This window comes from Bos taurus, chromosome 28, assembly GCF_002263795.3.
Source record: "Bos taurus isolate L1 Dominette 01449 registration number 42190680 breed Hereford chromosome 28, ARS-UCD2.0, whole genome shotgun sequence".
Lineage (NCBI taxonomy): Eukaryota > Metazoa > Chordata > Mammalia > Artiodactyla > Bovidae > Bos > Bos taurus.
The window spans coordinates 24,676,908-24,701,324 of record NC_037355.1 but is presented as its reverse complement, the minus strand read 5'-3'; the positions used below and the strand labels follow the sequence as shown (position 1 = coordinate 24,701,324).

The 24,417-nt window shown below is 40.8% G+C and overlaps 2 protein-coding genes across 4 annotated transcripts in view; one reads left to right on the top strand and one right to left on the bottom strand.

Annotated features, from left to right (window-relative positions):
- Positions 1 to 8,058: 8,058 nt before the first annotated feature.
- Positions 8,059 to 10,217, top strand: ATOH7 (atonal bHLH transcription factor 7). Its single transcript, XM_010820651.4, has one exon. The coding sequence runs from the start codon at positions 8,703 to 8,705 to the stop codon at positions 9,159 to 9,161; it is 459 nt and encodes a 152-aa protein (XP_010818953.1). The 5' UTR covers positions 8,059 to 8,702; the 3' UTR covers positions 9,162 to 10,217.
- Positions 10,218 to 13,314: 3,097 nt separating this feature from the next.
- The window catches only part of MYPN (myopalladin), a 114,113-nt gene continuing 103,010 nt past the window's right edge, over positions 13,315 to 24,417 (bottom strand). For all 3 annotated transcript variants that reach the window (XM_024986845.2, XM_024986846.2, XM_002698857.7), the window contains one exon: positions 13,315 to 21,883. In XM_024986845.2, the coding sequence (XP_024842613.1) occupies positions 21,714 to 21,883 (170 nt within the window). In that variant the 3' untranslated portion in view covers positions 13,315 to 21,713. The remainder of the gene's footprint in view (positions 21,884 to 24,417) is intronic.

Sequence of the window (24,417 nt, the reverse complement as noted above, 5' to 3'; positions counted from 1 at the left end):
AACCTGGGTTGCAGTGAGAGCCACCCTTTGGGGGAGTAAGCCACCTGCTCACTGTGAAACAGCAGATACCACGATTTCAGAGCAGAAACAAAAGCAGCAGGCCTGTGGTCCCTGCCTTTGGACGGCACTGCTGCTGCTGCTGCTAAGTCGCTTCAGTCGTGTCCGACTCCTAGCGACCCCATAGACAGCAGCCCACCAGGCTCCTCCGTCCATGGGATTGGACGGCACAGTTTCCCCCAAAAGAGTCCTATTAGCAGGAGGAAAAAGGGCTGTGATGCGAGGGGGAAAGTGTCTATTCTCCCTTTGTGTGTGGGGTCCTTCCATACACCTTTTCCTCCTCCCTTTTTCTCCTTGTTTCCTTCAACCAGTATTTATTGAGCATCTATAATATGCTAGACACAATTCATTAAATACTGAGATACAACTAGGAACAGAAGAGAGGAAGCCCCTGAATTCCAGGAATTTCCAAACAAACAACTAAGGACATACAACATGGATAGAACAGGAGCTGGATGATCCAATGGAGCCAGCCAGGGAAGGTCTGGGGCAGTGGCATTTGTGAATGCGGGAGCAACCCGTGAAGAAGCCCCAAGGTGTGGGTGAGTGGGCAGTGGAGGAGGAGCAGCCTTTTGAGGGGCAGCAGTGATGTCAGTGATGTCAGAGAGGTGTGGCCACCAGCTGAAATCCTTATCTCCAGAGCACAGTGGCATCTCCCTGCTCTGAGCTCCTAATGGTACTAATTGTGTACTACCCCATGCCTAAAAGGATGAGCCCAATTTTCCCACTCTCATGTTCCTATCAGTAAAAATAAAACCATTGGTGTGGTCTTTCCAAGTGACTCAGTGGTAAAGAATCCGTCTGCCAATGCAGGAGACAAAGGTTCAATTTCTGGGTCAGGAAGAGCCCCTGGAAATGGCAACCCACTCCAGTATTCTTGCCTGGAAAATTCCATGGACAGAGGAGCCTGGTGGGCTACAGTCCACGGGGTTGCAGAGTCAGACATGACTGAGTGACTGAGCATGCACATACACACGGGCTTCCCTGGTGGCTCAGTGGTAAAGAATCTGCCCGACAATGCAGGAGAGAAGGGTTTGATCCCTGATCTGGAAAGATCCTGCCTGCCTCTGAGCAACTAAGCCTGTGTCCCACAACTACTGAGCCTGTGCTCTAGAGCCCATGCTCTGCAACGTGAGAAGCCTGTGCACAGCAACTGGAGAGTGACCCCTGCCTGCCACAACTAGAGAAGAGCCTGAGCAGCAGTGAAGACCCAGCACAGCTAAAAATAAATAAAGTAATTAAAAAAATCGGTACATACTCATGTATAAATATATGTATTTATATTTTGTACTCTATAAAACATACCTGGAGATAGAAATGAAAAGAATGACATAAAATGAGGGTCAACAAAATTTCTAATCATTTCCTCTAACTCTAATGGACTATCCTGTGCCCTTCTTGGGGAGCAGGACTCTGGTTTACTACTCAGTGTAGTTTCATTTCTTTCTTTTTTTTTTTTAAATATTTTTATTTATTTAGGTTGCACCACACAGCAATGTGGGATTTTAGTTCCCAGACCAGGGATCAAACCTGTGCCCCCTGCAGTGGAAGCACAGAGTCTTAACAACTGAACCACCAGGGAAGTCCCTCTTTTCATTTCTTTTTAATATTTGTTTGTTTATTTGGCTGCAACAGGTCTTAGTTGTGCTGCACAGGTTCTTGCTTGTGGCGAGCAGGCTTCTCTCTAGTTATGGCTCGAAGGCTCTTGAGCCGCAGGCTTAACAGTTGCAGCTGGCAGGCTTAGCTGCCCCTTAGCATATGGGATCTTAATTCCCCGACCAGGGACGGAACTTGTGTCCCCTGCTCTGCAAGATGAATTCTTAACCACTTAACAGAGAAGTCCCTCAGGATAGTTTCTTGATGTGCATTGGATCTCCACAAGTAGATGTACATTCCTTTTTCTTAATGTTGCGTGGTACAGGGCTGAACAGATGAAAATAGTAATTACTGTCCAAGAGTCAAAAGCTCTAATTCTGGTGGACACACAGTGGGGCACCGGCCTGGAGGGTCTCCAACGGGAAGGAGGGATAGGTCCCATGGCCTCTCTGTGGTCAGAGGAAAGATTTCTTGTATTAGTCAAGATTCACCTAGGAAAGTAGAGCCACTGTATTAGGGAAGAAGAAATTTATTGTAAGGATGAGGCCTTACACAACTGGGGAAGGAGCTAGGGATGTAAAAGTCCAAAAAGGATTGTTGGAGGATGAGAGAACAGTCGTTAAGCAGCCTGGCTGGGCTGAATGAGTCAGAGCTTGCAAGGGAGTCTGGAAGCCAAGTGCCTCTAGCTGCTGGAGTAAGACCAGGTGGGAGCACTGATGCAGAAGTCAGCTTCTCTGTGGCCACCGTCTCTGAGTTCACGTGAAGCATCTGATTGTAGGCCTGAGGCTGCTCTTGGTCAGCAGATCAGGAGATCTTGCTGGCGATCAGGAGGGAGCACTTGATACACAATGAGGAAGAGCAAAGACAAGAGCGAGGTGCTGGAATCTACCGGTACCTTTGTGTCTATCTCTCACAGCCTTTGACCTACAGTGATCTTCAGAGCATGGTGGCTTCACTTCTGCCTCCCAAAGCTCATACAGATTCACTTTTGCCTAACTCAAACCCAGAATCACACAGGGAAAGGCATTATGAGAAACATAGCTTCCTGGCCAAGTTTAACACAGAACAGTCCAGCACATCCCTGAAACTGATTCTCTGGGTTCTGCATCTGCATCCATGAAAAGAAGCATCATGATTATTGATTTGTCTTCTCAAATACCTCAGTGCGAGGAAGGGAAGGACCTGGGGAAGTGAATGCAAATATTTTGTGTTTGTCATATCAGTCGTATCGGACTCTTTGTGACCACATGGACTGTAGCCTGCCAGGTTCCTCCGTCCATGGAATTTCTCGGGCAAGAATACTGCGTTGCCATTTCCTTCTCCAGGGCATCTTCCCAACCCAGCAATGGAATCTGAATCTCCTGCATCTCCTACATTGGCAGGTGGTGGATTCTTTATCACTGTGCCGCCACCTGGGAAGGCTGAATGCAAATATTTCAGTCACTGGAAAGGTGGAGCATCTCCTGAAAGTTAACACTTTAAAATATGTGTCTGTCAGTGAGAGACTGAGCCTCAAACTACAATGAAACCACAAAATCTGCTACCTAGTAAGGCCTGGGGAGCATTTTTTTGGCTTCTGTCTGTGATATTCAAACTTAGCTGGCTCCAATGTGAAAGGCAGAAGGAACTCCTTTGAATTTACCTTCTTCTCCTTGTCCCTGATCACTCTGTGGGTCAAGCACTGAAGATCAGGGAAATAAAGCAAAGATGAGAGAAGGAGAGGTAGCTGGTCTGCATCCTGGATAACTGCAAGAAGTGATTTTATTTATCTAAACAAGCATCTATATCGCATTAAATTGTATGCCAGGCATAGGTCTAAGCGCATTACAAAGGGTAACTAAATCAATTGTCATATCAATTCTGTAAGATCTTTCTATTATTAACCTTCCTTACAGACAAGGTTGTTGTTGAAGCCTGGTGGGCTACAATCCATGGGGCCACAAAAGAGTCAGACACAATTTAGTGACTAAACAACAGCAACAACACAGATAAGGTAAAAGGCTTAGAGAGGTTAGGTAAATTGTTCAAGATCACACAGTTGGAATTCACGTCATGCTTAATTGTAGCTTTATGTGTAAAGGGTTAAAAAATTATTCACTGAAATCAAAAGCTGTAGAAAGTGATTAGTTCATTTTTGTTATCACTTGTAAAAACTATCCAGAATATGTAGTATTAGCTGTCATTTAAAGAGTGACCTTTTTAAAATAAAAAATTTACTTATTGGAGCATAATTGCTTTACAGTGTTGTGTTAGTTTCTGCTGTACACAATGTGAATCAGCTATGTGTATACACATATCCTCTCCCTCTTGAGTCTCCCTCCCACTCTGCCTCCCAAAAGAGTGACTTTCTTAGGGACCAGGCAGAGTTCTTTATTTCATAAAACTTGATTTAATACTCACTGCTGCCCTGTAAGGTACGTATTATGATTCTACTTTGTACTTGGAGAAATCAGAGAAGTGATTTGTGTGAGAGCACATAGTTGAAAGGAGATCCAGGATTCTAAATTGACTTCAAAGAAGCTAAGAGGAGGCTAAGATCCATCATTCAGAGTCCAAACCCTAGAAGTCATTCAGCTCCTGGCGACTAGAAACTAAGTCAGGGTCCCAAGCCAGAATTCTCAAACAGTGTGTAAAGTAACTGAGGGTTGGAGAATCAGCTGGTGATTTAGTGAACCTGTATTTTCTGAAGGTAAATGATCATTTCTGGAGTCTAGGACAGAGCATCCCATTTTTTTTTTTTTTTCAATCTCTCTTTTGGCCGCATGATTTGTCTCTGCCCCTTCTTAGTTTCTGCCCTCCATGAGAAACCTGGGTTTTCTCATCCCTGGATCTTTCAGAGACAAAGGACAGAGATGTAAATCGTTGCCTCTCCTTTCCTTTCTCTAAACATATAAATCCTTTTGCAGGCTTCCCCCACCCCGCCCTTGGTAATTACATAGCACTTTATAAAATAACAAGAATTTTGAAGACCTTGCACTTCTGATCTTTTTTTGAAATATAAGTGGACCTCAACTTCACCATCCGTTTAAGCCTTTGCTGGCTCATCTCTGAAGTTTTTCAGGGCCTCAAAGTCCCCCAGTTGCTACTCTCTCCAGAAGGAAGCCCTATTCCTCATTTTCCTTATTTTGTTTGCAAATTCAGAATGAAAAAGTGTTCTTCTCTCTTCCTTTTAATTGCATGTCTCTTTGGAGAGTGTTTATTTAAAAAATTAACACATAATTTTGGGTAATAAAAGAATGTTTATCCTTTAACCTATTCTATCCATTTTATACAATAATTTCTAATCATTGATCTTTTACTTTTAAAACAATGTTTCTCCTAGCTTTCTACTCCTACTGGTATAAGCTCTTCCTATCATCCCCTCTGTCTCATCTCCATCTGCCAGTTTTGATTTCTGGCCAACTCTAGACATATAGTAACTGCCAATTCACTTGGTAAGATCATGCCCTCAGTATAGAAACACAATAGATATTAGTCTGACAGGCATGTTCTTTTGGCTTAAATGGCTAAGATGTGTTTTTTGATAAGAAAGAATCAATTGTGGATTTAAAATGTGGATCTAGTGTGTGATCTTTACAAAGTAAGGAAATGTAAATTATTTGTCAGAGTCATTTTCACCAGGAATGCACTCATTCTGATTAGCATCTATCTAACTATCATTTAAGTAACTTTTGTTCAGCCACTCAGCCTGGGTTGCTTATTACTTGCTATTTTCTAGGCACTGTGCTAGATACCAGTGTTATGAAATAAATGACACCATCCTTTAAGCACAAAATTTCTAATTCTATTCCTGAAACTTTTACTAGTGACTGCTGACTTTGGGAAAGCATTAGTGGATTTCAACTGCCCCAATATAAGCTGAGGAGCTTGTACTAAGTGATTCTAGTTTTAAAACCTCTGAAATCAGTGGCTACAGGAGATGTGACTTCTTGTTTTAATTCAGTCGTTAAGTTGCTCAGCATCTTTGCACCTATTGTTTAGTCTCTGGATTTCAGTCCTCTATAAAATAAATGGAAGGTATTAGAGGAGGTTTGAAAACGTGTATTCCGAGGAACTTTGTTAACAGAACTTTGTAGAAAAAAGAGTTCTGTGTTCAAGAAGGTTTAGGAAACTCTGGAGTCAGAAAGTTTCTTTGCTCCAGCGCTGCTCAGAAATTTTAGTATAGCAATTTTGCTTTATGACTCTCTAAGTAGGTTATGGCAAATGTGTTTCCCAAATTTACTGACAGCAGAATTTTTTCCCCAGAAGCATCTTTGTAGTACTAATAAATTGTCCTTCAAAATACATTTGAGAAATAAATGACTGTATACTTCCTACTGCCCTTTGTTGCAGCAATGCTGTTATTGGATCAATTTCACGTCACGTATCTGTTAGTTTATATTCCAGCATAGCTGAGCTGTGTGCATGCTGCCAGACTTCCTTTTTCTCTTCAAACTGTGTTTACAATTCTCTTGGTGCACAGGCAATTATATCACCAACCCTGAATACATGGCCTGCAAAATCATACATCTCATTAACATTTTGGTCAGTAGTGTCCAAAACAGTGTTTTTTAAGGGAAAAGTTCCTAAGAGTAGCATAGAGGAGGCTCCTTGGGGGAAGGATGAGATAAATGAACATGAGAAATAATAGCATTAGTCGGGCTGATTTCCATGAAAACTCCAATTATTGTATTCGACATTTTGATGACTAAACACAGTCTTTCCTGTCATAGGAGTGCTATTCCTGACCAAGACTGTTAAGAATCAGAGTAATAGAGCTGAGTGGCTCCATGCAAAAGTCTGTGTTCAACATCTGTCATGTTGCAGATCATTAATGTTCAATTGAATTCTATTGTCTTCATGTTACTCAGCTTCATTTCATTGTCATTGCTTCAGCTGGGGATTAATCAACTATTTATGGGAAGACAGGACTTGGAGTCAGGGCAGTCACAAAGGGGTTTTAGTCTCAAGCAATGGTAAGAGAAGACACAGTTAAAAGACTCCTGATTTGTGGGAACTTGTTAATAATTTGATTAAACAAAAATAAATGAGAATAATGCCAACATAATCCATATCTCAAAAGGAGAAAGAACATACTTGGTCTTCCTAAAGAATTCAGAAATGATTCTGGCTTGAATCTATTTGAAACTGGTTTATTTGCCACTTGACTCTTCCTTAAGAGCTAGAAAGAAGCTGAGATAAGAGAATCAAGTTAGCAATTTCTCTACAAATCAGCTCCTCATTAGCAAGAGTGGAAATCATGTTTCATTATTGTTTCTGAGGACAATTGATACAACTGAAACAGGGAAGTAGTATGAGATACTTACAACTTTTGAGGTGGGGGAAAAAGTCTTCCATTAGGAATTATTTTTTAAAACTTCACAAATCAGATTCCCTGGTGTTCCAACGGTTAAGACTCTGCGCTTCCACTGCAGGGGGCATGGGTTTGATCCCTGGTCCATCCCTGGTTGGGGAACTAAGATCCCACATGCCACACGGCATGGGCAAAAAAAAAACAAAAAACACTTCACAAACTACTTAGATGTTTTCATTTTGCATATATATGTGCATCATGATTAGTTTTATTAGATTTAAAAGTCAAATGAAATAATTATCATCTCAATATACATCCCCCAAATGTTTATAAACCTGTGTTGGGGGAATGTGCTATAAATTCTGAATTTGCCTAAGTATCCAAACTCATGCAATCCAATTATATAGTAAAATAATATACATTTTTACATATATGTTAATCTGTTTTTTAAACCATTTTTGATTGAAGTATAGTTAATTTATAATGTGTTAATTTTACGTGTGCTGCAAAGTAATTCAGTTCATATATATTTGTATATATACATTCTTTTTCAGATTCTTTTCCACTTAGATTATTCTAAGTTCCCTGTGCTATACAGTAGGTCCTTGTTATTTGTCTGTTTTATATATAATAGTGTGTATATGTTAATTCCAAACTCCTAATTTATCACCCTCCACATCCCCTTTGGTAACCACAAGTTTGTTTTCTGTGTCTGTGAGCACACCAATATCTTTTGATATGCTATACTAAATTATTCTTCAGAAAACAGCCAAATTATTTGCACAGTAAAATTCCATGTCTGAAATAATGTTATGACCTGCTGTCTGTCCCAACTTAGTTAATAACTAAAATAAAATGAGAATATATTCAGTCAGCATTGTGAGAAATTGCCACACATCTTGACAAAGCAAATATTTCTATCACTGAACGTCTATATATCTTACAATTCCAAGACCAACATATTCACACAAAACCAACATAATCACCAAAGTGATTTCTAATCATTTAAAAACTATGGTTCAATTTTTGATCTGTAAGCTGCACACTGATATGGAAAAAGATGAACCAAATTCTCCCCCACCCCCACCCTGTTATTCTTTTGGGCACAGACCGGCCACTCCAGATGGTGTGTTAGTTAATGCTGGACATAGCTTTGGAGAAACTTCCAACAGACGAAGCCGGTGATGTCAGGATTTTGCTGTGCGTCGTCCCCCTTCCCCCCTGCGGTTCCCAGGGTAGGAAGGTGCTGAGATGGAAGCCGAGGGACGCCCGCCCACCTGCCACCACCTGTTCCCTCCTTCAGCCTTCTGCTATAAATTCTCCTCCTTCAAAGATTGATCCAGCACTCTCCCACAGCTACTGCGGAAGAAGCGCTCCTTTCCTATCTGAGCTTCGGAAAAGATTTTGTCTTCCAGAAGTCTCCGGTTTTCCCAGAGACCTTTCTCGAACCAGCCACACCAATTCTGCTGCAGGAAAGTTCCCTTCTCTTTTGCAACTTAACACTGGGAAAATGACTTTCTCTTTTACCTCTCAATTTCCTCTAAATTTTGGCAAGTGAAGAGACATCTATCTGGTTATCCAATAGGACACAAGGCGGAACCCCGCACTCCCCACTGCAAACTTCCATTCCACGTAGTTGCTTTGTGTATGACTTATTTGCTAGGAAGAGCCAAATTGCAGAGCGGGTTCATACAGCAGCCACGCACAACTCTTGAAAGGACCCGAGAGCTCGGCGCCTCCCTCCTGCCGGCGGGGAATGAAGTCCTGCAAGCCCTGCAACACGGCGGCGGGAGCGCGTGCCGCGCCCCCTTGCGCGGGTGGAGCCGAGTGCGCGGGCACGTGCGCCGGGGCCGGGCGACTGGAGAGCGCGGCGCGCAGGCGCCTAGCGGCAAACGCGCGCGAGCGCCGCCGCATGCAGGGGCTCAACACGGCCTTCGACCGCTTGCGCAGGGTGGTGCCCCAGTGGGGCCAGGATAAAAAGTTGTCCAAGTACGAGACCCTGCAGATGGCGCTAAGCTACATCATGGCTCTGACCCGCATCCTGGCCGAGGCTGAACGATTCGGCTCGGAGCGGGACTGGGTCAATCTCCACTGTGAGCACTTCGGCCGAGACCACTACCTTCCGTTTGCGGGCGCGAAGCTGCCGGCAGAGACCGAGCCCTACGGCCAAAGGCTCTTCGGCTTCCAGCCTGAGCCCTTCCAGATGGCCAGTTAGGTCGCGCGGCCCGGTCGGAATGAGACGCCCAGTGATCTGCGCTGTGGAGCCGTAGCCTTCCCCACTCGGCGGCATAGGATGGACACATTCTTAGAATAAAATTAGGAAATTTCCAGGTTACTTTTCGCATCTCTAGTCCTAGGGACGCAATGCTTTTATTGCTTTACTTTTTTCCTCCCTATTATGTTGTAGATTTCATTAATGCATCTTGGAATAGTTTTGATTGATTCCCCCCTTTCTGGGCGACTTTGAGGGAAAACAATGTAAGAAAAAATAGAATTGGGTTATACTTTAGGTTTAGTCCTCACTTCCTTAACCTTAGTAAGTCTGTCCTGTTAGGATGAAGTTACAGTATCTCTTACCTGTGTATGCTTAATACAGAGCTGCCTTCCTGTCTTGTAAATGCGTTTATGCTTAGTGTACTGTGTGCATGCATGAAGTAGACTTTCTTTTTTTCTTTGGTAGAATACATGGGTGTGAGTGCTCTGTATTTTTAAAAATTGTGTATACATTATTGTAATATACATTTTGTAAAATAGAATTAAAAACTTGGGTTTGCTTTTCATGCCAGGTGCCCTGCTAGTTTTCTGATGGTGCTAAAGGCCTATTTGTTTGGGGGGTGGTGACATTGAGTGCTTATCTGAGTAAAGATGTATTTAAATCTAACCCCAGCAATTGGCAAAGTGCTGATTTGTAATCATCAAAAAAAAGACAAGCTGATGAGTGTGCAAGTAATTAATTTGAAAGTTTTCTCTATCAATTTGGAAATATATTTTTCATGGTTTTTAAAACGATTGAATTAATTGAAATAATATTCAACTTTTAAACAGCTACACAGTTCCTTAATCTTTTGTTTTCCTTATTAAGCCAGTTGCTAACTACTAATTCCTTACAAGTACTCAAATATATATATTTGCTCATATATGTATTGAATATATGTATATTTGGCTTTTGGAAGTGATTTGCTTTTAATCAGTACCAGTTGGGCAATAAGGGCTTCACTACCACCAAGGCTAATCAAAAAAGCAGTAATAATAATACAGTAATGTAATAAAAAGCAGTGGTATTGGTTTGAATTACTTTTATAAGTTTGCTTAAGCATTGGATGAATAAGCCAAGCCTTTAATGTAAAGAATGACTTGGTCAACAGATCGCATGTTTTTCGGTGACTGTCTTACTAATATTGGAAAAAGCAAGACTCTTAAGCCATCTGTGCCTTTGGAACTTGTCGCAAGTTAACAAAACAATGACATTTCCCAAACCCTTTTTATAATATTATGGATTCCAACACCTAATATCAGGCATAGCCACCATTTGCAATTTTTATAGAGTCTTCTTTAAAATTTTGTTAGTTATCCCTGAGTATCAGATTCCTTTTGGTTTATAATGAGTGGCAGTATCTTTCCCAGGCCATCATCTAAAATTGACAAAATCACAAGTGTATTGCTAGAAATTCTGACAGTCTAATGCTGCATTTCCCTTTCCTTCTTATCTAATTTTTTTTTGGCTGTGTGCTTCCTTGTGGGACTTTAATCCCCTGAACAGGGATGGACCCTGTGCCCCCTGCAGTGGAAGCTGAGAGTCTAAGCCACTGGACACCAGAGAAGTTTTTCCCCTACCTTCTGATACCTGTAAATAAGAAACTAAGGAGTGCTCAGGATTTTGCTTCCTCAGTGCAAATTAGAGAATAAAATGTTTAACCTCTTGACTTCAACAGCTCTTAGAAGACACAGTAGTCCCAGAAGACAACAGATCTAGAAGGGATTATGTTCAGACCTCTTTCTGGTCATACTCCGCTCTGCAGTGAGTACTTGGGCTCTGGCAAGATTCAGAGCATCTCCCATCCTATTTGAGCACAGTAGTCTACTTATTTAGACTTACATTGCTTCATTAGGAGCCCCAGGGAGTTTGTGGAGTTTGTAGAATGAATAAAATCAGCGCTAAAATAAAATAGGTTAATCAGAGAAAGTCTCACAGATGTATTAAGATTGTTAGTCCTTTTGTTAAGTAGGGTGCACGTTCCTCTCTCTGGACTATAAATACCTTGCAAAAGAGAACTGTACTTTTCATTTTATCTCCGTGGCTTCTAGCACAGAGATAAACATGCAATAAGTATTTCTTTTTTGGTTGTTAACAGGAAATGAAATCAAATGATTTAATTAAAATGTGATTTTAATCCTATGCCTCTTTTCCCCATCCCCATTCCCCGAAAAGAGTAGGAATCTGTTAACTATTATGCTTTAGTGGCTCATTTCTGTTGGAAATCTCTGGAAGCAACTTAGATCTTAGCAAATTCCTAAGATTTCCTAGTACTTGATGTACTTTTTTTTTTTTTCCTGAAAAGACAGTTGAAGGAAGAGTAAATGGGTCTCAGTGATCAAATGCAATCTTTGGTAAAACTCTTCAAACTGTATGTTGAGGAAGCTGTTGTGGCTTATGGATTAGGAGCTTGAATAAAACAAATTAAAATATTTTTGAACTTAAAGTTCATATATTATTATACATAATAGAATTTAAATTACCAAGCAACCTAAAAGTTGCTTTTGTTGTTTAGTCGCTAAGTTGTGTCTGACTTTTTTGTGATCTCATGGACTGTAGCCCACCAGGCTCCTCTGTCCATGGAATTTCCCAGGCAAGAATTCTGGAGTGGGTTGCCATTTCCTCTTCCAGGGGATCTTCTCAACCCAGGGACTGAATCTATGTCTCCTGAACTGACAGGCCAGAGAAGGCGATGGCACCCCACTCCAGTACTCTTGCCTGGAAAACCCCATGGACAGAGGAGCCTGGTGGGCTGCCATGGGGTCGCACAGAGTCGGACACGACTGAAGTGACTTAGCAGCAGCAGCAGCAGAACTGACAGGCGGATTCTTTACCACTGAGCCACCAGGGATGTCCTAGTTGCTGCAATATACTATATTGTCTCACCTTTGAAAATCTATGTTCTTTGTAGTTTGATAACAGAACATATTGAAATTTAAAAATATTCTTTAATCCATGACCCCTTTCCTCAATAAATCACCATACATTATCAAGCATCTATTTATACCCTGGCTTACCGAGCATCATCTTTGTCCTTGAGTAGGCAGTCAAGAACATACATGTACTAATCAGTAAGTAGCCCTAAACAGGGTTTAGCTGAATGCTTCAATGATATGAAGTATCAATGATATGTGCCATAAGAGCTCCTAAGAGAGACATTAAATAATAAAAGAAGACCCACTCCCAGGCATCGTTTGAGTTCCATTAGTTATTTTATGTGGGCTTTCCCTAGGAGCTAGCTACAAGTTGAGGCCAGACACCAGGGTCAGAAGTCTTGAAGAACCATATACAAATGAACAGGGCTCTCAAGATGGGGAGGGCCATCCAAGCTAGTGGTTCTCATCCCAGCCTGCTCATTAGAAACACGTGGGGAATCTTGAAAAATATACCAATTCTCGGGCCCCCAGTTCAAGAACTGATTTAACTGTTCTGAGGTGAGGCCTAGATATTTTTTTTCAGTATTCTCCCAGTGAGTCTAACTGGCTAATGGGGTTGAGAATTGCTTAATTAAACAATATGTACTATGACACCATTAAACTCATTACTCAAAACTGATTATATTGATGTAGCATTCTTTGTATTTATAGATCTTAAGAAGGATTAGGCTTTCTTAACATCTAGCTACAGCCAATTTCCTAATGAGGTGACCTTTATATTAATGAAGGTCTAAAATTTCCGCTGGATATGAGCCAGATGGGATGTATTTGGGTTGTGGCTGCAGGATTCAACAGTTAAAGCTCAGCTCACTTAATTTTGGTCTTATAGTAAAAGCAAAGTGTTGTTTTGGACTCATTTTGGCTCTGCTCTCTGGTTAGGTTTCACTAAAGATATCCCTTTTTGCTACCTGTGGATAAAAGAAATTTCAAAGCACATAATTACGTGACCAACCTTTTCACATGTATACCCATTCCCTTCTCTGGTCATGAATATACTAGATGGTGCAGGCTTAATGAGTGTTTTATTGAATGAACACAGGACTTTTGGATTGCTATTTCAAACTGGCAGCGAGTCCCCCAAAATACCCAAGCTGAAAAAAAACTACTGAGAGGAAGAACTTACCCATCTCACATACGAAGACTGGAACCAAAACACAACCCAAAACAAACCCCGTAACTAACTGAGAATAAATAAAATTTTATTTAATGAATAAAGAAACAGTCCATCACATTCTCTAAATTGGTTTTTAAAACATCCAGTTTGAATTAAATACTGGTACCATCCAGGTTGAATGAAATACTGGTTTTTAATTTTTCTTTGTTTTCTAATTGCAAAGTTTCCAAGCAAAACACAATCCCCTCAAATCTTCAAGAAAGCACAACTAGAAAACAGCAATGGGTGGCATGGAGACGATGTGGCCTACCCAGATAGAGTACCGTATACTTCTGGACAAAGACAGTGAATGCTCACAAACATTTTGGCTTAAGTGAACACTGGTTTTCAGTTCCAAAGAATACCCAACATGCATGATGCAGAGGAAAGGAATAAAAGCCAAGATCCATTCATTGCTTTCTAGTGATAGAGGCAAAATATACAGTTTATATAGTTCACACGTTTCAAAATGTTTACTATAATAGTTTTTCCATTAGGATTTCAATAACCAAAAAAGTACTTTAGAAATTAAGTTGACTCAAGCTTCCTGAGATGGAAGCATAGCATGTTTGTGAGCCTTCTGGGGCCTGGTGTATTTTTAGGTTAGAAGAAGTCATCATACAGGAAGAGAAAGGAAAAGATAAGATGTGTGTCACTTGACCAGGATTGAATTGTTAGCTGTGTGTGTGCGTGTGTGTGTGTGTGTGAGTACGCACGCACACTCCCATAGAGTACATCCTTTGTCAGTCCTCATGGTTACAATGACTCATGAGGGTTGTTTGGGGCTTGATGGAGCTAAGAATTTGAAAACAGAGACCAAAGGTTATGCTCATTTTTGAGGGTCCTTGTCTATCTGTTATCCTCAGGTTGATTCATTTAACATAAGGCCAATGACGTGCCAGTATGGAACGTTTCTTCATTAGAGCCTAGAACAGTATAACAGAGTTTTCCTGAACTACTTGAACCAGAAAGGAATACAGGAACTCGCTTGCTATTTCTCCGTGCACTGCGGAGCCATTATTTCCACTAGCTTCAGTCATAGATGCAGGAGTCAGAGTTCCTTAGGTTGTGTTGAAATTAATTTCCCTTGAATCTGCCTATAGAAAGCAGCTAGGATATTTCTTGAATTTATTTGATTTTTCTCCAGATTTTTTTTCAACTGCATAGAATCTTGGAAGAGGAAATTCCCCCATAGTGTATGTAGTACCCTTCTAAGGAAACGACATGGTGGGATAGGGAAGAAATGTGAACTTTTAAAACAAATCAACTACTTACTTTGGAGAAAAATATTCTTACCATTTTATTTGGAATGAAGAAACCCCTGCTATCACTTTTTAAAAGGGTCTGTGCAGTAAACTCTTCATAAATATTTATTTATTTATCCTACCCTTCATCCTGGGAAAGCCTCAAATGTTTTATTTTACAAATAAAGAAACAAAATCCAGAGTTATAGAAAAGTTAGAAAACATGTCTGAAATTTACCTGAATGCTTAAAAAGCCCTTGGAATTCCCCTGAGAATTCCTAGAAATAAGGAGCTCTCTGGATGCTATTAAATATTTTACAGATTTTTATCTTGACAAGAAGGTAATGAGAGAGAAGAGTAGGTCATGAAAAATGCTAAAGCTTGGAAAAAATAAGTGAAATTTAATCAGAAAAGATACAGTATCTCTAAAAACAATACTAAGTAAAAGTTAATTTACCAGTCTGCATTAAAAAAAAAACACAGTTGCACTCAAATTATTTCATTGGAATTATTTCAGGACTTTAACTCTCCTTAAAATACACAGTAAAATCGTTTATACTGTGTGTACATACATTTAGTAATCTTTTGGTAGTGACTGCTATGGGCAGTACTAGAACATATTTCACTGGATTCTTGCACCACTAATGGTGGAGAAATTACAAGAATCAGCCTCCAGTTTGCAGGTAACTCAATGAATCTGTGTAGAAATACCAAGTTCTTTGGAATTTTGGAACATCAAACAATTCTTTCTTACAATACTATGTGAAAATCATTCATGTTTCTTAGTGGGTACTAAAGTACTTCTTATTGTAAGAAAACTATACTTATAACTCCATTAATTTCCAGTTGAAACTGGTCAACCCCCCGCCCCACCCCATCTTTCACATCTTTAAGTCTCATTTTAATGTGTCTCTATTTTCAGTTAGGAGGTAGAATGAATTTTTATCTTAGAAAGTAAAAAACATTCTATGAGAGATTTATTGGGTTTGCTGGATGTTTTAGGAAGATTAAAACCCAGTTACCTTTCTGTTCCTCTAGGGATATCTGACCAGGTTATAGCATATGTGGTAATTTTTTCAATTTGAATAATTTATGACTTCCCTGGTGGCTCAGACAGTAAAGCATCTGCCTGCAATGTGGGAGACTGGTGTTCAATTCCTGGGTTGAGAAGATCCCCTGGAGAAGGAAATGGCAATCCACTCCAGCACTCTTGCCTGGAAAATCCCATGGACAGAGGATCCTGATAGGCTATAGTCCATGGGGTCGCAAAGAATTTGAATAATTTATACAATTGAATAACTTTTAAAAATCACTTTTAAGTATTGAATATTTGTATATTAAAAAATCAGCTTAATCATTAAAAAACAATTGATAAACCTGGAAACTAGCACTGTTTTCTGCATTTTAAAGAAAAATGTTTATGTATTTCAACCTTCAAATACATATTGTCAAATAATGTTGAAATATTTTAATTTTTATTAGTAGGGGAACATTTTCTACTCACTTGTATGTTAAATCTTCTAGCAAATTAGCGAATATGCCTCTACAGTACAGCCATTTTCTTTATGCTTACTCTCAGCATTTATGGCACAATTCTCAGAGGATTGAAAAGTGAGTTCTTTCTCTATTTCTTGCAATTTCAAGGCTATTGTGTTTGAAGTGGCCATTATTTACATATTAACAAAAAAACATCATGTTTATGGTTTTACAACACCAAGTATGCTAACTAATATAATTAGACAGAAAAAAGAGGCAAACATATTTTTAACAAATATGCATTTTTTTTGCATCGCACAGATTTTTTAAAAACATGGTAGTAGCAACTTTTTTTTTTTTAGCATACTGATGACCACTGCATTGTCAAAGTTTAGAAGATGCTAGGCATTCTTCCAGCAATGCTTCAGTAATTAACTTTCTGAAATATTGATCCACTTAAAACAAGGCAAGGCAATTAGTGGTGAAAAGGACTTCGACAAGCTCTATTGCAATCTAAGTAACTGTTCATCTTCCTCGTGAGGCACAGTGATTTTCAACTCGACCATCATTGGAAATGCTTTGAGTCCAGGTTACCTGGGAAGAGACCTTGAATAAAGGTCATTATGAGTAAATTTGCCTTTGAGTTTACCACCAAATTATACATAGCCCACATACTCACAGACTCAGGCCAGGATCTCAGTTTCAAAGGTTTTTTGGGAGTTTTGTGGGGAGGAAGAGGACAGGAGGAGTCTGATCAACCAGAATAATTTGGGTGTCGGATTCAGTTTTTAAGACCTCCCCTCCCAACCTGATTTTTTCCCTTTTGCCTGCATTTCTATTAATATCAGAAGTTGATGGGAGTAAGAAAGCAACTGCTTTTAAAGGTGCAGCACCGCCATGAATTTAAAAGGCCCTCAGGCATTCAAGATTTGTTCAGTTTGGACTGGTTTCTTTTGAACACCAAGCCAAGATACAAGGGGGCAGCAATTAGGTCATTGCGGAGCACGAAGCATGCTGGGAAAGGGGAAAGGAGGGGTGGGTTACAGCCTAGGGTATTACAGAACAGGGGACACAGGGCGTCTTGGAGAAAAACACAGAATGGGGGATAGATGTAGAAGGGACCATAGACAGTGTAGCTTGGACGTATCATGAACACAAAAATGGAGGAGGAAGTCATCTTTTTTTGTTAGTTGCTTGGCAGTTCAGGTTTAATGGTGTGTTTTCTTCTCCATTATCCTTCTCATCCCCATTTCCATGACTCACCAAGTTAGGAAAAGTCCTTCACTTGTTTGGTTAGAAGGGAGCTTATGGGATCTGCATAGCTTTTTGAAGAAAGGGCCAGAAGAATTGTCCCAACTTTCCCTCTTTCCCTGGTCCATTTTTGCAGATTTAGGGCTTCATGAATGCTACATGTCCAACGAGTGTAGTGCAAGACAGTAGGGTCTAATGAGGCCAAAGTGCATGTTTATTTCTGCTTTCCAGGCAGGCATTGCACGTGCAAAAGGGAGGAAGTGCATTCTTCACTGACACCAACACCATAGCCTATGCTATTTGCATCCCTTCCGACCTTCTAGGGTAAGTTCTGTGATCAAGCCATGATAATAAAATGACTCTTCTCAATCTGACTTGCTCACTGGAATCACCTGGGAAGCTTTAAACATACTGATTCCTATGCCAGAACCCCAGAACTTATGACTTACTGATTGGGGTTGTGGCTTAGATATTGGGATTTATTTTTTCAAATATTTATTTATTTGACTGCACTGGGTATTAGTTGAGGCTTGTGGGATCTAGTTCCCTGACCAGGGATCAAACCCCTGCTGCTTGCATTGGGAGCTTGGAGTCTTAGCCACTGGATCTCCAGGGAAGGACATTTTGGGATTTTTAAAAGCTCCCCAGGAGATTCTAATATGCAGTCAAAGTTAAGAACCACTGCTGTAGACTGACTTCATTTTATATAGAAACATACTGACTTGCATAGAAATTTAAAGTTCAATTTAGATCAATAAATATTTATTAAGTGCCTACTCTGTATAAGGCAACATTTTGCCATGGCAAACTTTTGACACAGTCCATACCAACAAGTAGCTAAAATCTAGTGCAGGCAAGACTGACAGGCAGGTATATAGAAGCTGTGTTTTACACAAAGTTCTATACAAACTAATCTCTTTTTCCAGACTCAAGAAATTTGCTATAAGATTTCAAATAAAGTCAACTGTATTTTTCTGGGGTGGTTGGGGGGACACCAGGAAAATATTTCATAGAGGCAGTAAAGTAGCCTTTGAGATGGCCTTTAAGCAATAGGTAAGATTTTCATCGGGATTGGGGAGAAAGCGTTCCAGGTGGAGGCAGAAAAGAGCCATATGGGTGGAAAGCAGGGGCCTGTGTTAATTTTACTGGTGCACTGGGTGTGTTTTCTGAGTAATGGATGAAAAGCTTTGGGATCATATTGGAGCAAGGCTTGAATTGCATGGGCAGAACAGCTGGCCTGGGTTGGCTCCAGGGAATCTCTTGGGGTCCAAAAATTAGAGGAATGTTATGAATGAAGCAGTGCATGCTAAGTTGTGTCCAACTCTTGTGACCCCATGGGATGCGGCCTACCAGACTCCTCTGTCCATGGGATTTCCCAGGCAAGAATACTGGCAGGGGTTGCCATTCCCTTCTCCAGGGGATCTTCCTGACTCAGGGATCGAACCTGTGTCTCCTGCATTGGCTGTTAGATTCTTTACCGCTGAGCCACCTGGGAAGCCCAGATAAAACAGTACTTCAGGAAGAATGGTCTGATGCTGAGATCAGGGCTAGACTTGAGTGGGGATAAAAAGCAGGACTAGAGGCAGGAAGACCAGTTAGAAGTCTCTTATTATGGTTAAAGTCAGAAGTATTGAGGGAAATTAAGAAAGTAATGAAAGCCTGAGCTGGGAACCACAAGGGGGATGAAAGGAAGGCCTGAATATAAAAGAAATAAGAGTTAGAGTTAATATGATTTGTCAATTGATCAGATAGAAGAAACAAAAAATGATTTAAATACTCCATTTGGATTACTAGGACTGTGATGGTGCCCCTAATGGAAATAATTAAACTAGGATGATGAATGGTTTATAAAAGGGAAGACCATGAATCTGATTTTGGATATGTTGAGTCCAAATTTACTCAGCAGAACTGAAATTTCTTATATAAGTATTCCTTATTGTAACTGAATTCCAGTAGAATTTGGATTTGTTCAACACAGTAGTTCTTAACAAAGGGGATCCTGCCTCCTAGATAACAAGGCAATATCTGAGGACATTTTAGGTGGCCACAACTTGGGGAGTGGCTGCTCTACTACTGACATCCAGTGGGTAGAGGCCACGGATGCTGCTAAACATCCTACAGTGAGCAGAGGATTCCCCAACAACAACTAATTATCTGGCCCCAAGTGTCAACAGTGTCGAGGTTGAGAAACTTTGCTGTAACATAATCCAAAAGTTAAAATTCGAGGAATTTTAAAGCTTGTTATAGTTTAGGCTCAACAGTGCCATCTAGTGGTTAAATAGAATATTTATCCTAAAATCTTGAAAAAGCTAAGACATATACCCAGAAATGAAGAATATATCCTCTTATGGGAGAACTGTCTAGAGTTTACATTAATAGACGTGATGAGGAGGTTGGGTGTCCAATTGTGGAGAAGCAATCCTGAACTTATAAAGTTCTCTTTGGTCATAAAGAAATTTGATAATAGAAGCCAATATGGAAACAATGTATTCTAAGATGCATTCTGTATGAAATGCATTCTATATCATTGCAGTTGCCTATACCTTTACTATTGTTCCCACATACATAAGAAAGGAAGAAAAATCTAATAATTCTGCTAAATAACTGGCTGAAATATTTATTTCTTAAGAATTAACTTATGGTATTTATTTAGAAATTAAGATTGAAAATAATTAGATGATTTTTAGAGTCATGAAAAATGTAGGATGAAGAGCACTAGAAAATTCCGTTTGACAAAAGGATTTTTGCTTCAAAGAGCAGAACTTGACATGCCTTTTATCTTACCTTTCCCGCTAGATTCTAAGCTTTCTGCAGGCAGGTACTGTGTCTTATCATATTTGTGTATGGCCCACAATCTCTAGCATAGCATTTTATACAGAGTAGACACACAAAATATTTTTTGAGTGAATGAATTTATTTTTATACTGGAAATCTTTGCCTTAAAGTGAAGGAAATTTCAAGCCTTTCTAAGCAATTACTATTTGTTCACTTGAGTAAGATGCCAGCTGAGGGTGTCTGGCTCAGAGAACACCAAAGACTTGGGCACAGGGAGTTGGTAACAGATACTCCAATTCATTTCCCTAGTGAATCTGGAGCAGACTGTGCCATGACGACCATCCCTAGGGCAATGTTTTGACTGGTTCATGCATTGTAGATTTCTCTAATGTAAAATTCATTCATTCAATGAATATTTATCAAAGATCTATTTTGTGCTAAGCAATCTTCTAGGCACTGGGCTATCACAGTGAATGTAAGTCTAAATATTCCTTAAGTGGAGAGGCAAATTCTGAATTGGTGAGTTAGAATAAAGAGGCACATTCCTTTTCCTTCCCACTTCTTCAGTTAGCATAGTATTTTCTGAATAGAAAATGCAATTTGACTAATGATTTCAAAGCAGTTCACAACTATTAAAGACCTCTCCTTCCACAACCACTGCTTTGCTCGGGGAAATGAAACAACAAAAACCATTCTCTCATCACCTCCTCTCCTTGTTTGCATTTTTTCTTTTCTCATTGCTTCATAGATGTGCAGACTTTGGGGGGCGAGGGGAGAAACAGGAGAGTCATTATTCTATGGGCAGATGATGGTGATGCCTGTATAGTTTTGCAAGTGGCAACTGAAGCTAGTAGTTTTAAAAGTGACCCTGCAGAAGATTTCCTTCTGGTTGGTTTATTAACAACACTTTAGTTATAGAATCTATGTATATATTCAGAGAGAAAAACCACTCACCATCATATTCAAAAGAAAATGGTGCAGGCAGGCTGGTGGGTCCCTATTTTGGCTATAGAATAAGTGCACTGTGCAATATTGAGCATTCAGTGATTTTTTTTTTTTTTGGTATCTCAGGCACATTTTGGCACTTTATCATGTGGCTCAATATACCCAGGATAAGCACATCAAAAGTGCTTCTCTACGTATGTGAGTTGTATAGCACAGTCTCCTAGTGCTACGTAGAAGCTGATTTAATGAATCCAAAACTTCTGCTATGAATGCAATCAGTGAAAGGTGATGGACACCACCTCCCCCCGACCCCCTTGCCTTTTCCCTTTGCATTGTTTGGTGAGTTAGGATACCTAAGGTCACTACTGTCTAACTCCTTTCAGCCCAAGCATCTGGCCCCTCATTGCTCTTAGGAGGGCCTGAACACCCCTAACACAGCAGAGGGCAGAGGAGCATGCTAACTTTTTCCCAAAGCAGTGGACAGCATCCGCGTTATATCTTTGGTTCATCCATATTATCTTCTCATTTTGTTGGAATCTTAAAAGGTACAGCCCTCCATCTCTCCCAGGAGAGATGCAGGAGTCCCCAGCTGACTTACTCAAAGCTCTCCTTGCCACAGGTCCGGCAGCATGGAAACTTACTCAAATCCAGTTGATTGGAAACCACCTTATCTGGTTTGTCCTCCTTCCCCCTCCACAGTCTGCCCCCTTACACAGCAGGCACCCAGACATTCTTAAAGTTCATCACTCTCCACTACACTCCGAGAAGAGCAGGAATACACCATCGTGCTTTCCATGGAGGAGAAAGCAGAGAAAATGTCAAGTCCTTTACTGGTGAGGGATCCATAGCGACTGCCACTGGGCCGGACGGTCATGGGTGGTGGGATCTGGTGATGCCACTGAGCTGGAAAATGGACCAAATCATGTGTTACAATCAAAAGAATACAGTCTAGCAGGTACACAGCAGGGGTGCGCTCTGTCCTCATGCCAACACTTTGTGTGGGATCTTGGTAAATCATTGAAATATATGAATAGCGGGGTCTGAAATGCCTCATTTGTAAAAAAAGGAAAAAAAAAATCAATAAAATCTCTCCTGTCCTGCTAGGAATAGGGAAATTGGGCTCGTGATCTTTTGATTCTGTAATACCAACCCCCATGATTCTAATCCAGCAAAATCTGGGACTATAAGAAGGAAGAGTGGGTGATGAGTGTGATATCTCAAAATTATCTCCTGACCTAACATCACTGACCTAGCATGGAGTCTAGAGGGGCTGGGGTCTGGTGTGGGTGTAGAGAGAGTTGTAGGCTCTCAAGGGAGGGCTCCTCAGAAGGAGGAGATGAGATATCTGTGGAAACGGAAGACAAAAGATGAATCCAGACCTCTGACGAGTACTTACTGCTAATCCTAATCACCCTTAGTTACCTACCTACTGCCCTAATCATGTTCTAGTTAGTTATAGCCAGAAGACTGAAGAGTAACATATGCAATCAACCAGGGTTGGGGGACGAAAGAGAATGTGTTAGAATTTCCATGTTCACTAAACACTGTCCAAGGGGGATCCTGGTTGCTTAGTCCTGGGCGTTGCCTCTGACTGAGAAATTACCAAGCAGCCCTCTCATCAGGTTTCCAAGAACCTGGTGGTGGCGAACAAGGAGCACTAGGTGGGAAACATTGATGCTCCGGGTCCTGGGGAATCATGGATGCGTGTAGCATTCCCAGTTATAAATGGGCTCTTTGTTGATTTCATTATTTCCAATTAGTTTTTCAGGGTCTAAATGCCTCTAAGTGAACTGATTAAAATCAAATTTGGAAAGCTACAAAACAGGACAAAACTTAATAGCGATTCCACAAGAGAGCAGGTAAGTGAAGCAACTGTGAACTAGTCAAGTCCCTCGCCGCGGCCCCTCTGCCTCTTAGCTTTTCCTCAGCTCTCTCGGCATCTTAACCTGACAGGAGCTACTCTTAGAAGCCCTCCTTTGTGGGAGAGGAGGGATGCCTACTGTCCCGGTTCCTCGGGCAGGTAGGAAGTGGTTGTGGGGGGCGAAGTGGATTGATCTCAGCCTTAGTCTTCTATCCCTTCGCCCACTCCCAGAGCTGTGGAATCAGGACCAGAGTCTGGGAGATGTGAGCCGGGATGAACTGGAGTGGGGGCTCCGCCACGGAAGAGCAGGATCCGGACAAGTGTCATCAGTTTCAGGGCTTATTGGTAGCAGTTTCTTGGTTGGAGACTTGTTTCCTTCCGACATGGTGAAGTAGGTAAAATGGTTAAGGCATTAGCTTAGATTAAGAAACATATCAGTGGCTTCTCTTTCTCCGGACCCTTCCAGGGGAAAGTACATTAGAGTCAACTTCCTTCACAATTGAATTTCAAGTCGACAGATTAGAGAGAATAACCAGAAAGCTATGTATTTTCTCTAAATATTAGATTGAGGGAAAATGGCAGGCCAGGACTCCTATGTGCTGTCAAAAAAAGGGGAATGCATCTGGTGTGTACCTGTAAGTAGCAGGGGCCTCAGGTTCTATGCATAGTTACTTTTTCTTCTTTCTTATTCTGGTTCATCATGTTAAATCAGTAAGGAATATTAACCCAACCAATTAGTTTTTTTTTTTAAAAAAAAGGATTACTCTTTTGGATTAAGAAATATTTCTTTAAAATGCCAGTTAATGTCAAAATTATAGAGGAGAATAGTAGAGTACACAAATACATTAGTAAAGATTAATTTGTTAAATATTTAGAAACATGACTCGAAGGAATGATGTAAAAAATCTGAATTTACTTTCCAGCTGTGGTCACTTAACCTCTCTGAGTCTCTGTGTTTCTTTGGCATTTAAAGGAGGGTAACAACAATTACAGTAATCTCATGGGTTTGGGACTATCTAAGGGTGAAAGTCGGAGAAGGCAGTGGCACCCCACTCCAGTACTCTTGCCTGGAAAATCCCATGGATGGAGGAGCCTGGTAGGCTGCAGTCCATGGGGTTGCTAAGAGTCGGACATGACTGAGCGACTTCCCCTTCACTTTTCACTTTCATGCATTGGAGAAGGAAATGGCAACCCACTCCAGTGTTCTTGCCTGGAGAATCCCAGGGACGGGGGAGCCTGGTGGGCTGCCGTCTCTGGGGTCGCACAGAGTCGGACACGACTGAAGCGACTTAGCAAGGGTGAAAGTTTCCCTTGTGGCTCAGCTGGTAAGGAATCTACCTGCAATGTGGGAGACCTGGGTTCCATCCCTGGATTGGGAAGATACCCTGGAGAAGGGAAAGGCTACCCACTCCAGTATTCTGGCCTGGAGAATTCCATGGGCTGTATAGTCCACGGGCTTGCAAAGACTTGGACCTGTTGAGCGATTATCACTTTCAGGACAGCTCTCTGTTATTAATCTGGTTGTGAGATGAGAGTTAATAAATATTTGTGGAAGAATTAACAAATGAATAGGGTC